This window comes from Pantherophis guttatus, chromosome 4 (assembly GCF_059756535.1).
Source record: "Pantherophis guttatus breed Tessera chromosome 4, ASM5975653v1, whole genome shotgun sequence".
Taxonomy (NCBI): domain Eukaryota; kingdom Metazoa; phylum Chordata; class Lepidosauria; order Squamata; family Colubridae; genus Pantherophis; species Pantherophis guttatus.
In genome coordinates, this window is record NC_142066.1 from 39,691,687 (window position 1) to 39,706,043 (window position 14,357).

The 14,357-nt window shown below is 42.1% G+C and overlaps 1 protein-coding gene and 1 long non-coding RNA gene across 2 annotated transcripts; both read right to left on the reverse strand.

Annotated features, from left to right (window-relative positions):
• Positions 1-277: 277 nt before the first annotated feature.
• LOC148114048 (uncharacterized) lies at positions 278-3,601 on the reverse strand. Its single transcript, XR_015733735.1, has 4 exons — positions 3,536-3,601; positions 3,187-3,351; positions 1,801-1,842; positions 278-434 (listed from the first exon to the last, which is right to left on the reverse strand). It is a non-coding gene; the product is annotated as an uncharacterized LOC148114048 (long non-coding RNA).
• A 4,490-nt stretch (positions 3,602-8,091) lies between these two features.
• Positions 8,092-13,128, reverse strand: LOC148114049 (olfactory receptor 10AG1-like; the record flags this gene model as incomplete). The annotated part of the gene is made up of 2 exons (XM_087893656.1): positions 8,092-8,547; positions 12,793-13,128. Coding segments are annotated over 2 exons (792 nt in total), but the record flags the coding sequence as incomplete, so codon positions are not given.
• Between the last annotated feature and the right edge of the window lie 1,229 nt (positions 13,129-14,357).

Consider the following 14,357-nt stretch of genomic DNA (forward strand, 5'->3'; position numbering starts at 1 on the left):
GAGTTGAATGTTTGGATATCAAGAACCACCAGTGCATTGGGAGCTTCTCCATCTCTTCCCATGCCACTCTAGAGAGATCTGCTCCCCCTCTCCCACCCTACCATGCCTTTTATTTTCCTTGCAGCTGGTGACAGACATACTCAGGTGATGGGAGGTGCTGCTGGAAGATAGCAAAGGAAATCTGCCTCAGGGCTGATTCTGATGAATGGAATACAAGCAATGCAAAAGAATGTGCACCATTTTTCTGCTTAGAATATTTATTACAAAGAATCAGCAATTTTCATTAAGAAATACAAAATCTACTAACTTCTAGAAAGCCTAGATTAATAATAAATTTGCAAAGATAAGGTGACAGATGGCATATATCATAACCTTGATTGGAAAACTATCATCTCCGGAATCAAATCATCCCAAATGTTATTGATTTTGCAAATCTGAGAGAAAAAGGAAAACAATAGAATTACATCATAAAGTTCAAGAGAGTTCAAGATATCTACTTATAGGAAGTTATGATAACTCAAAAAAAAACTTAGAGACTTTTTGCGATCTGTTTTATTTCACAGAAACAAAAATCACAGCCAATTCTGTCAGAAAGGATAAATATGCTACCTAGGTTGCATTTACTATAAAAAGCAAAACGTGATTTGCATTATTATTCAACCATCGCCACAGAGCTGTCCAGCACGGCTACCACATGCAATATACAAATTGTGTACCACATAATGGAACTGCATGAAGCATAGATACAAATTGTTTTTATTTATTTTTTTTAATGGCAAGAAATGGAACCTACATGTGCCTGCAAGTGGATGTAATATTTAATAAATGTTAATACTTTAGAAATAAAATGATTTCGGGGCACTACATGGAATTGTGCTCAATGGCTCTTGTAAGTGAAAAGCAGTTTGAGCATTCAGCCTAATTTTCTTAATAGCTAAGATAGTGGAAGGTGATAGAAATAAATAAGGAGGAAAATTCCCTGTATCTATAAATTCTGGTTCAGGAACAAACTTTGAAAGGCTGGACTTAAATACAATCCATTGTGGAGGACTCTTGCTTTGATTCTGATAATTCAGTTTAAATTAATCTGCTGCAGAATTTGGCAAAATCCAGCTGCATTAATGAATCTTCCCCCTTTCTCATCTTTATTGATGCAAAAATAAAATATATAGCCTTTGTACTTAAAAGGCAATACAAAAGATTGTCCACCACAATTACCTCCATATTCTAAACACGAAAGAAAACATTAAAACATATAAACTGTCTTAGTAATAGCTTATGTCACATAACTTCAAGTTTTAATTTTATTTCAGTAAAACACATTCCTTGCTTTCAAGAAAGGTAAGAGAACAATGCATTCAGTGTACACTGAAGCCCCGGTATATGTCATTTTAGGGTGTTGACTATAAATGCTGGGAAAGAATCATGGGAAAAAAAACTTTTAATAGTGTTATTAGTTGATCAGTAATTATAATGTATGAAGCTCACTAAAGGTACAAATATTTTGCAATGCCTGTCTTAATTCTATACCAGATTAGTCTCAAAAACTTTACAACGGGAATCAGTTAACTATTTCAGGACAATTGTTATTTCTCCTAAATCTACTGAATAATATAGCCCAGAAATGTAAATATGTAAAAACTTTTTTCATGCTAATACCTTTGCAACTTTGAATGTTCACTAAAGGAACTGTTATAAATCAAGGACTACCTGGTTATACGTTTTGGAAAATTAAAAAAATAAAGCATTAGAATGCACACACACAATTTTTAAAAAAGTAATTTTTTTGCATTTTCTTACCTTTCATTCCCTAATGTCTCTTCAAATATTACTCTTGAATCACTGCAATAATATAATAGATAAAAAATTTACTTTACTTGCTAAAACATTTGATTCACAACTCAACAAAGCAAACATTTTAGCAGTTGCTATTTTAATTGCATATATCTTTGTATCCCATTTTGATTTTGAGGAATTCAGGATAGCCTCTTGAGGAGCACCCGGAGGCTCCAACTGGCGTAGAGTGCGGCCGCGCGGGTGGTAATGGGAGCAACATGGCGTTCCCATGTAACACCCCTCCTGCGCGTGCTGCACTGGCTCCCGGTGGTCTTCCAGGTGCGCTTCAAGGTTTTGGTTACCACCTTTAAAGTGCTCCATGGCTCAGGACCTGGGTACTTGCAGGACCCAATAGCCTCCCACCGGCCGGTACGCTCCCATAGAGAAGGGCTCCTCCGGGTCCGTCGGCCAAACAATGCCGACTGGCAGCCCCCAGGGGGAGAGCCTTCTCTGTGGGGACACCTACTATCTGGAATGAGCTCCCCCTGGAGATACGGAGGATCCCAGATCTGCGCACCTTCCGCCGCGCCTTAAAGATCTTTTTATTTCACCAGGCGGGCCTGATCTAATTTTCTCCCTCTTTTATAAAAGATTTTTAATTTTTTAATATTTCTTAGTATTTTATATATTCAAATTTTAAAATAGGTTTTAAATTGATTGGGGTTTTAATTTGTCTGGGCCAAAACTATTTAATTTGATTTTAATTCCATTTTTAAATTTTGTATGTATGTATTTTATTGTTTGGCTGTGCACTGCCCTGAGTCCTTCGGGAATAGGGTGGTATAGAAATAAAATAAAATAAAATAAATAAATAAAATAAATAGCCTACATACCTATTTCCATCATCTCCCTATGTTTCCTTGTCATTGCCTCCTGGATATGTTGAAGCATTAATAGTATTTCTTTTTGGAGTGTATTTGTTTTCCCTTGTTGTAACATATTTCTTTATTTTAATGGGCTAGAAGTAGCTCAATAATACATCAAAATCCCAAGTGTCCAAAAACACCAAAAAGCTAATATTAAAAAATTTTGCTCAATCCCTGAACTCTTCGTCAGAATCCACGATGTTTGTAGTCCTCCAAATCTGCCATTTTGCTCCCTTTAAGTATTCCAAATTTATAGGTTCCTTGTTTCCTTGTTTCACCTCATTTTTATATATTCTACAAAGGTATCTCAGAGGTCATCAGCTGCCGATGTCTACATAACCATTTGGAATATAATATGTGATTTGGCAGCTGCTGTATATGAGATTACGATCAGAAACCCTAAACTGGGAATCAGTTGATTGTTTCAAGACAATTGTTATACCTTCTAAAATCAGTAAAACTCATAAATGTAACTTTGTCAGACCTGTAAGGATACAATGCTTCCATTGACCATCCAAATCATAGTTTGCAGTTGTGGCACACCATGGGCCCCTCCAGCTATTATATGTGGTGCAAGTATGAAATACTCTCCTACGGTAAACAAATGGAAAGACGCAGGGCTGAGTGTCTAAAACCATAAAAGAAGTGTCTAAAATCAAAAAGAAACAAAATCAGAACTGAAGAAACTCCCTGCTAAACATTCAACTGATCCAAACAACATATGCATTTTCTAAATTAACAATCTCTGAAAATTAGTGTTTTAAAGCAATGATTAGCGATATACTGTCCCAGGTGAAATATTCAACCCAAAATATTTGATATTTTTACCTTACCTGTTGCAATGAGCAACTGAAAAAGAGTGCAGAACAAAAGGAATGATGTGATTGAGGCCATTTTCTCTCTAAATGCACTTGACAGCCCTGGAGAGTACCATGTTTTTATGTGCTCTACACTGTTATCTCAGAGATCATCAGCTTCCAATGTCTACTGAACCATTTGGAACAGAATATGTGATTTGGCAGCTCTGTGGTTTTTCTCTTCATAATTGAGCACTTTCTCAAAAATGTATTCAAGGTGATCCACTTCCTCCTTACATATTTAATTAGTTTTTCTTTTTCTCACCTGGCATTCAATGCTGAGAACAAACAGGTAATACTGTTTCATTATATTGAGTCAAAATCCAGATATTACTGTAAAAAGGCCAAGATCATAGTTTGGCCCAAAACCTGCAAAAGAAGTGTAACTTAGAAAGTTGTAGTAGGTTTATAGAATAGAGGAAGGTTTTCCCCAAAGTAATTTCTTCACTACCTCAGAACGTTGCTGTTTGATGAACTGTCTATTTTGTCTATTTAACCTGTAATCTTTTTCTATAAGCAGCTTCAAGGAGCACAATGTCTTCTTGTTGTTGTTTTGAATTTATAGAACTGACTAGGACTGGACAATCTGTAGTCTCCCTGGTCTCCTGAAAAGACTTTGTTGTTATCTTGGCTCTTCAAGATAACATGTTTAGAAGCCTCCACCAACCATATGAGGTGCTAGTCTCTTACACTCTGATTGAATAAACCATGAAAATAACTAAAATAATCCTAAACTGGGAATCAGTTGACTGTTTCAAGGCAATTTTTATATCTCCTAAAATCAATAAAAGTTCTATCTCTTGTATGTAACTTTTTTTTATTGAAAAGTTTTACAAAAAGTTTACATATTACATCAATATTACATCAATGTTCCCTGTTTCCTATATCCAGTTATCTATCACTGATAAATTGTGCAGAGCAACAACATATCAGATTACAGACAAGCAAATGTCCCTGATATCCAAAAAAAGACTGTTTGATAATACGCAATCCCTAGTTGAAAGCTTTTTTTAAAAGGTTTGATGAAATGATACACAAGAGATTCGACCGGAAATGTCACGGCAAGATAGACAAGGAATAGCGGGCTCTGATGAACCTGTGAAATCCCGGGCTGAAAAGCCGCTATCAAGAGATCTTCAGACCAGATCTGTCCTGTAGGGATGGAGAAGAAGGAGAGGCACTTCGGACGACCAAGAGGAACAGGCAAGTTCCTCAGAGGTTGGAGGAAACACTTCGACTCAGCAGCAGGGGCAGTGGCCATTGCAGCCATCATAAAGCTGGGGCAACCAGATCAAGTTTTGAGCAGGAGTGGTGATTTGAATGGAGTACTGATGCCAGGTGAGTGATTGCCAGCTCACAGGCAAAAAATGAATACTTTTAAATTATTAAATTGCCCCAGCAAAATAACAGCAGCTAATGGGTGTGGGGGAAATGAAGGAAGAAGAATAAAGTTTAAATTTAAAGTGGCAAAGCCCGAAACAAAACTTGATTTTGGACTAAAATGCGTGGAGATAATTAAAAAATTAGAAAAAAAATGAAAATAAGCCCATAATAGGTGTGAAGAGGATTGGAAAGTATTTAAAAAGAATTTTGTTGACTGCTAAAGAAAGGACAAAGGAAAATTGAACACGAAAGCCCTGTAATAGAAGATTTTTTTAAAAAAAAACTGGATTCGGAATTTGGATTTGGATTCAAAATTGATTAGGAAAGATAAAATTAAGAAGGAAAAGATAAAAATTGGCAAAGATTGGCAACATGGATTTTAAACAAAATGGATACTTTTTTAGGCTGTTGATTGGAATTGTGGATTGGATCATAATGATGCATGGAAAACCTAAACTTGATGAACCAGAAACTATATTAGAAAACACTCAAGTAGATGAAGAAACCATGAACAATAAGCAAGAAAGTGATACTGAAGACAAAGACAAAGATATTGATTATGAAAAATTAAATGATTATGTGGGAAGCAATAATGAAAAGGAGAGGAGAACTGGGAGAAAAGAGATGTTTAGCAATAAAGGTGAACTTTAAAGATTATATTGGGATTAACAATGATAAAAATGGAGATGGTGGAAAGAGACAAGAAGAGAAAAAAGGGGGGAATAGAAAAAATATTTAAAAATCAAATGATTACACTGGGATTAACCGTGGAAAAATAAGAAAGAAGAAAAGGGGATGGAAAGCAATTGAAAATACAGGGCAAAATAGAAGAGTTCAGGATTTTAAAATGGAGGATAAAAGGAGGAGAGAAGGAAAAAATGAGAAAAAAAAGGACAAAGAAATGATTGATGGAAAGAGGAAAGGGAAATATACTACATACATTTAGAACTAAAAATGAATTGAAGTAAAGAAATTATAGATATTTTTTGTTTTGTTTTTGTTTTGCTTTAATTTATATGCCGCCCTTCTCCGGAGACTCAGGGCGGCTACAATGCATTAAGCAATAGCCTTCATACTTTTGTATTTTTATACAAAGTCAGCTTATTGCCCCCACAATCTGGCTCCTCATTTCACCTACCTTTGAAAGGATGGAAGGCTGAGTCGACCTTGAGCCTGGAAAGATTTGAACTTGCAGTAATTGCAAGCAGCAGATGTTAATAATAGTGCTTTAGTCCACTGTACTACAGGCTCTTTCCTGTTAGATATAAATGAATTTTAGAAAACTTAATAGCTGAGATTGTAATACTTGGAATGTTCTTAATTGTAATGATGAAACTAACTAAAACATTTGAAATTAAGCTGAAAAGTACCATATATACTCGAGTATAAGCCGACCTGAATATAATTGAGGCATCAGTAAGTTAAATGTTTTTGAATATTGATTTCAAAGAAAAACAGTAAACTAGCTCTGTATTTATTTATTTATTTATTTATTTATTTATTTATTTATTTATTTATTTATTGAATTTATATACCGCCCTTCTCCCCGAAGGGACTCAGGGCGGTGAACAGCCGAAAATTAAAATAACATACAATATAAAAGTTAAGATAACTAAAAATAAATTAAATTAATCGGCCTCCCAATTTAAAACCCCAAGCTATACAATTAAAAACTAACCCATAAACCTATTCAGGCCAGTCCGGCTTGCTGAAATAAAAATGTCTTCAGGGCCTTACGGAAAGTGCGGAGATCCGGGATCAGCCGTATTCCAGGAGGTAGCTCATTCCAGAGGGCGGGTGCTCCCACAGAGAAGGCTCTCCCCCTGGGGTCCGCCAGCTGACATTGCTTGACCGACGACACCCTGAAGAGGCCCTCTCTGTGAGAATGTATTGGCCGGTGGGAGGTTATCAGTAGCAGAAGGCGGTCTCGTAAATACCCTGGCCCTAAGCCATGGAGCGCTTTAAAGGTGAGAACCAACACCTTGAAGCGCACCCGGAAGACCACCAGGAGCCAGTGCAGCTCGCACAGGAGAGGTATTATATGGGAGCGCCATGTTGCTCCCGTAATCACCCACGCGGCCACATTCTAGACCAGTTGGAGCCTCCGGGTGCTCCTCAAGGGGAGCCCCATGTAGAGAGCATTGAAGTAGTCCAGGCAAGAAATGACGAGAGCATGAGTGGGGGCCTCACTTCCGCCTCTTTCAAGGCAGGCAGCAGGAAACCCTCCCCCAGAGCCAGCCTCATGTAACCTCCCGGGTAGCCAGTACCAGCCAGGAGGGACACGGGTCCAGTAAACATGTGGTTGCGTTTAACCTCCCCAGAATCCTGTTCACGTCCTCAGGAGTCACAGATAACATTCTCAAGATCCACCTGCCTTGAAAGAGGCGGTGGTGAGGCCCCTCCTTAAGAAGCCTTCTCTGGATCCGGCTGTTATTGCGAAGGTTGTTGAGAGTGTGGTTGCGCAATAGCTCCCGCAGTACCTGGATGAAACCGTCTATCTAGACCCAATTCAACAGACTTTATTTTTTTAAGAGTACAATGAAAACCAACAATATTCACTTGTGTAACAATCACCATTCTTTGACTTTCTTAGGTAAGAAGACTAAGTGCACGGCAGAATTCTTTAATGTCCATAATCTCTAATATGCCATTTTAGACCAATAAAGAAATGTATGATGTCTTCAAAGAATTCTAAATTTGGGATTTATTAGAGAATAACACAAGCATCTAAAAAAAACCTGTTTAAACTGTTCAAACCACATTACACTGATGCATTTTTCCAATTGTAGATAATTTAGCAAGTGCTTTTCTATATTTTTTAAAATAATTCCTATAAAAACTATTTATATGTATAATAAAAATACATGATACTCTCTGACATGTACTTTAACACATGTGCTAGTCTCTAAACCAAGAAAAATATAGAGTAAATGTAATTTAAAAAAGAAAAGAAAGAAACAGAAGAGAAAAAGAAAAAGGAAGATAGAAAAAAATAAAGGGACAGAAAACATTTTAAAAATCTAAAAATGGCTTTTAGACAATTCTCAGCAATTCCTCTCAGCGATTACACTTTTACAAAAAAATAGTTTCACAAACAATTTTACATATAGGAAATACATTAAAAATGATATATAAAAGAAAACAATATATCAAAAAAAAAGGTATAATCTAGCAATTCCCTTTTTAAGAGCCTCTGTTACTTCCCTATTTCGTAAGCTGTATATCAGGGGATTGAACAAGGGGGTGACAATTGTATAAAACAGATACAACACTTTGTTGATTTCTCTCAGTCCATCTGTTTTGGGCAACATGTAGACAATTATTAAGGTGCTAAAGTAAATGGACACCACTATAAGATGTGAAGAACAAGTTGAGAAAGCCTTTTTCCTCCCACTGACAGATGACATTCTCATGATGGTGGAAATAATGAAAATATAAGATACCAAAATCAAGAAGAAAGGAAATAAGATGCTCAAAGCAGATAATGAAATAGTGACAAGTTCAATCAAGTGGATATCACTGCACACTAGCTTTAATATTGGATTTAATTCACAAAAGAAATGATGGATTTTATTTGGGCCACAAAACTTTAACTGGCACATTAATAATAATAATAATAATTTTATTTCTATACCGCCCTTCTCCCAAAGGACTCAGGGCGGTGTACAGCCTATTTAAAAACAGAATAAACATCAATTTAAAATAATTTAAAAGTATTAAATAAATTTGGCTTAATTTAAAACCCCAAAAATTTAAAACATCCAATTTAAAATTATGTTGCTAACCCAGCCTGGCAGAACAATAGGGTCTTGAGTGCGCAGCAAAATACCCGGAGGTCAGAAATCTTACGAATTTCCGGAGGCAGTTCATTCCACAGGGCTGGGGCTCCCACAGAGAAGGCCTTCCCCCTCGGTGTCGCCAGCCGACATGACTTGGCCGATGGCACCCTGAGGAGACCCTCTCTGTGGGAGCGGACTGGCCGGTGGGAGGCTATTGGTGGCAGAAGACGGTCTCGAAGGTACCCGGGTCCTATGCCATGGAGCGCTTTAAATGTGGTGACCAACACCTTGAATCGCACCCAGAAGACCACTGGGAGCCAGTGCAGCTCGCGCAGGAGGGGTGTCACATGGGCACAACGGGTTGCACCCATAACCACCCACGTGGCTGCATTCTGGACCAGTTGGAGCCTCCGAGTGCTCTTCAAGGGTTGAGTCTGAGCCTGTTCCTCCCCATCCAGACCCACACGGCCTCCAGGCAGCGAGACATCACATCAAGGGCATCGTTGGGGTGGTCTGGGGTGGAGATGTACAGCTGAGTGTTGTCAGCGTACAGGTGACACTTCACCCCAAAACCACGGATGATCTCGCCCAGCGGCTTCACATAAATGTTGAACAGGAGGGGCGAGAGGACCGACCCCTGTGGCACTCCCCATGCAAAGCACCTCAAAGTCGACCTCTGCCCCCCTGTCAACACGAACTGCGAGCGGTCGGAGAGGAAGGAGGCGAACCACCGCAGAATGGTGCCCCCTATTCCCAACCCCCTCAACCACCACAGCATGATACCATGGTCAATGGTATCAAAAGCTGCTGAGAGATCTAATAGGACTAGGACAGAGGAACAACCCCTGTCCCGAGCCCTCCAGAGATCATCCACCAATGCTACCAATGCCATTTCTGTGCTGTGCCCCTGCCTGAAGCCCGACTGGCACGGGTCCAGATAGATAGCTTCATCCAGGTATCGGGGAAGCTGTCGTGCCACCACGCTCTCAACAACCTTCGCCACAAAACGAAGGTTGGAGACCGGACGATAGTTGGCTAATTCAGCCGGGTCCAGGGAAGGCTTCTTGAGGAGGGGCCTCACTACCGCCTCTTTCAAGGTGGCAGGAAAGGCACCCTCATCAAAGAAGCAGTTATAATCCCCTGGAGCCAGCCTCGTGTAACCTCCCGGGAGGCCAGTACCAACCAGGAGGGACACGGGTCCAATAAACACGTGGCGGCACTAACCTTACCCAGAACCCTGTCCACATCCTCGGGAGCCACAGGATCAAACTCCTCCCAGATAACATTCTCAAGACCTGCCCTCATCTCCTCCCATGGACTCATCCAATCGGAGTTCAAGCCATCCCGAATCCGAGCGACTTTATCGTGCAGGAATTGCACAAAATCCTCAGCACGACCCTGCAAGGGATCTTCCTGCACTCCCCCACGAAGAAGGGAGTGGGTCACCCTAAACAGGGAGGCTGGGCGGTTCTCTGCAGATGTGATAAGAGCAGAAGAATGGTTAGATTTTGCTGCTTTTATCGCCACTAGGTAGGTCTTGATATAAGACCTCACCTGTGTCTGGTCAGAATCGGATTAACTAGTCCTCCAAATGCTCTCTAGGCGTCCTTTCCGATGCTTCATCTCTCTCAGCTCCTCGGAGAACCAAGGAGCCAATTGAGATCGGCATCGGATCAGAGGCCGCAAAGGCACGACGGGGTCCAAAGCTCCAGCGGCCGCCCTTTCCCAGGCGGCCACCAGCTCTTCAGTCGAGTCATGTGTCAGAGTCTCAGGAAACGGCCCAAGCTCCATCAGGAACCTTTCGGGGTCCATCAGGCACCTGGGACGGAACCATCTGGTCGGTTCCATCTCCCTGCGGTGGGGGAAAGCGGTAGGAAAGTCCAGGTGGAGGAGCGAATGATCTGTCCATGACAAGGGTTTGATATCTAGATCCCCTCTACCAAGATCATTCAACCACTGACCAGAGATAAAAATCAAGTCCAGAGTGTGTCCCCCTATGTGAGTGGGGCCTTGAACTACCTGGGTCAGGTCCATAGCCGTCATGGAAGCCATGAACTCCCGAGCCACCTCTGACACCTCACCCGCAGATGGAAGGTTGAAATCCCCCATGACAATAAGTCTGGGGGTATCAACCGCCACCCCGGCAATGACGTCGAGTAGCTCGGGCAGGGTCGCTGCCACATGGCAGGGAGCCAGGTACGTGGCCAGCAAACCCATCTGCACCCCACGGCCCCACTTCACACAAAGGGACTCACATCCGGCTATCTGAGGAACAATGGTCTCCCTCGGACAAAGACTTTCCCTAATAATCACCGCCACTCCCCCACCCCTCCCCTGGGCCCTTGGCTGATGAAATGCACAGAAACCTGACGGGCACATTTCGACAAGGGGGACCCCCCTCTTGGCCCAACCAGGTCTCCGTAATACCTGCCAGGTCCGCACCCCCCTCTGAAATAAGATCACAAATGAGGGGGGCTTTATTAACCACCAACCTGGCATTACACAACATCAGCCGCGGACCCTGGGCCTGAAACTCTGCACAACCCAGGACACGAGTTGCACATTGGGGGCAAGAGTGTGCAATCGTTCGGAGACAGCGCATGCGCACCCCCGACACTTGATGTGGCCCCCTGCGTCCGCCATACCTGCCCCTCCCACTTATCACATTGATGGAATTGCCCTTTTTTTCACCACCCGGAGCCCCAGTTAGGTTACCCTTCTCGTCTCCTCCACTGCGCCCAACCAACCCACCACCCCACACAGTAACTATATGGACCCCCCCGGTCCATCTCTACAACCCCCTCCCCCCTTCCCGGGTCCCCTTAAAAACCCCTCCCCCCTCCCAGACCCTTTTAAGATACAAAATGAAAATTTGACTAAAAAACCCCACAACCTCCTCCTCGCTGCATGCCACCTCTCTGGGTTCCAAGACCCTTCATCGAGGTGGGTCCTCGATAGCGTAGAGGGCCAAATCTGCGAGAGGGGGGAATCTCGCAGACCAAGAAGTTCAGTCCTAGAATACATCTGGGGGACTGTAATGATAATAAATAGGCTGACATAGTCCAGGAGCCTCAAAAGAGGAAACTTCATCAGCTGATGACAAAGTCCAGGGAGAGGCGTAACAAGCGATGGAACAAAAGCCCTCCCCATTGCCTCTCACTGCAATGGGGGAATCCAACAAGTCAAGGGCCACATGAGCCGCTCTCTCACACCGGTCATGTTGGGAGAACTAAAACCCCAGTCCTGTTGCCAGCAGGCAAGATCCATCAGTCTGGTACATCATCCCTGGTGCCTCCTGGAGGGGGGGCAGAGCGGAACACCCAAAGGCAGGACAGACAGTTCCATGTCAAAGACATGTCCAGATGGAGCAAATGACAAAGACCGGCCTTTCACACCCCCACCAACCGCATCCCCAAAGTAAAACCTGGGGAGGGGCGGTGGGAGGAGACTTGGGGAAACCCCCGTCTGCCATGTTGACCCACTGTCCGGCGGCCCCAACTCCTCCGACCACCAGAGGGCCATACACAGCATTGATGGTATGGCACGGTCCAAGGGCGAGAAGAAAGCCAGGGGCACTTGGGACGGAGTCCAGCGGGAATCCAGCGAGTCCAGCAGCCTCCGCAGCGATGCAAAGATGCAACAGCTGCCGCAGCAACCTCAGCCGCCTCGGGGGGCGCCCAGCAACACTGCAAAAGCCCGGGGCAACCCTCCCCATTCAGCCACCGAGGCCATGGCCTCCTCGGCGCATCCCAAGCGTCGGCTCCCCCAGCGTTCCCCCGGCTGCCCAATTGCGCCGACCGCAGCCGCAGTCTCTCAGCCAATTATCCCAAATTCCACGCTGTCGCTGTTTCCCTCTGACGCTGGTAGTGCTGGTGGCGCTCCCTGACATCCTCACTAAGCCTGCAAACCATTGTGTCCGAGCCCCTAGATGTTCCGACAGCCAGGCGGGCTCTCAAACAGACGCCAGGACCCCCGAATCCCTCCAGGGAAGCCAGAAGCCTCCCCTCAAGGTAAGCTCACCGGCGTTTCGCAGCCATCTTGAGGCATGCGCAGAAGGAAGAAAATCATTAGATATAAAACTACGCTCATGACAAATAAACTATGGATCCATGATGCAACTATGAGTTGGATGCAAACTTTATCATTCATTAGCATTGTGTAATGCAGTGGTTTGCAGATCGCTACATACCTATCATAGGACATTGCCAGTAAGAGGCAACATTCGAAAATTACCAAAAGACAAAAAAGGCAATGTTGCATTATGCAGCCAGTTACAGAGACTATTGTCTGCCTACCATACAAGACATTAGCTAGCATCATTGGAAGGATGTTACAACTGTAGCAGGCCTCCAGGCAAGAGAGATTACTCAAGAAGAAATACATGGGTGTGTGAAGGTGGGGATCAGGGAAGGGAAGGGAAGGGAAGGGGAGGGGAGGGAGGGAGGGAGGGAGGGAGGAAGGAAGGAAGGAAGGAAGGAAGGAAGGAAGGAAGGAAGGAAGGAAGGAAGGAAGGAAGGAAGTTGTTATTTTAACAAATGAGAAAGAACCACTTGGTAAATATATGAGCAAAGAAAAGTTTGAAATTGCACTCTGTTTCATACCAGTAGTGTTTTCATAATGTGCTCACAGCCCAGTTAACCCAATTATATTCTTCCAGTAAACATCCTAATGAAGATTTTCTCACATGATAACTTATGCAAAGTATGGTATGTATTCCTATTTCTAATTTGGAATCAATATATAAATTTAATGTTTAATTTCCTACATTTTTCCTATTCCTAAGTAAGCTATCTTAAATGTTAATAATCAAACAGCATCTCACATGTATATTATCAGGTTTTGTGACTTTTTTTCTCTCAGTTTGCAAACAAAACATTCAAGTGTACATTCTTGGAATGCACAGTAATCAGTAGCTGTACATCTGGGAAAAACTATATACAGATGTCTCCATTCCTTTTCACATTTCACATAGAAATCCTAAATATATAAGCAGTAAGCTACATTAGATAGACACTGCTCTTACGACCGTGGCCAGGGGGGCATTTGCCCAGGTTCGCCTTGTACGCCAGTTGCGCCCTTACTTGGACCAAGATGCCCTATGCATTGTTACTCATGTGCTGGTCACCTCCTGTCTTTTTTTTTTTTTATAGAAACTTTATTGAGGTTTTTTACAAACAAAACAGAAATTAAAAAAAATAGAAAAAAAGAGGAACAAAACATTCAGACAAAGACATAAAACATATAAATATAATAACATTTTCAGTTACTATCAGATGTACAGTGTTTTATCTATTTATATAAATAATACTTGGTGATATTTCAGCTAACTTTTAATCAATATTTTGCACACCTTTAGGTCTTCCTTTCATTTTATCATGCAACCACTTATACCACCTTTCCCACACCAAATAATAAACTATCTTCTCATCATTTAATTCATAGGTTAATTTAGTCATCTCTGCGCACTCGAGTATTTTCTTAATTGTAAGCTCTTCTGGTGGTTGAGTTTTCTCTTTCCAGTACTGTGCATATGCCAATCTGGCGGCTGTAATTATATGGATCATTAAATGTATCATTTCCTTTCTATATGGCTTCTTTATTATTCGCAGGAGGAAAATCTCTGGAGTTAATTCAAT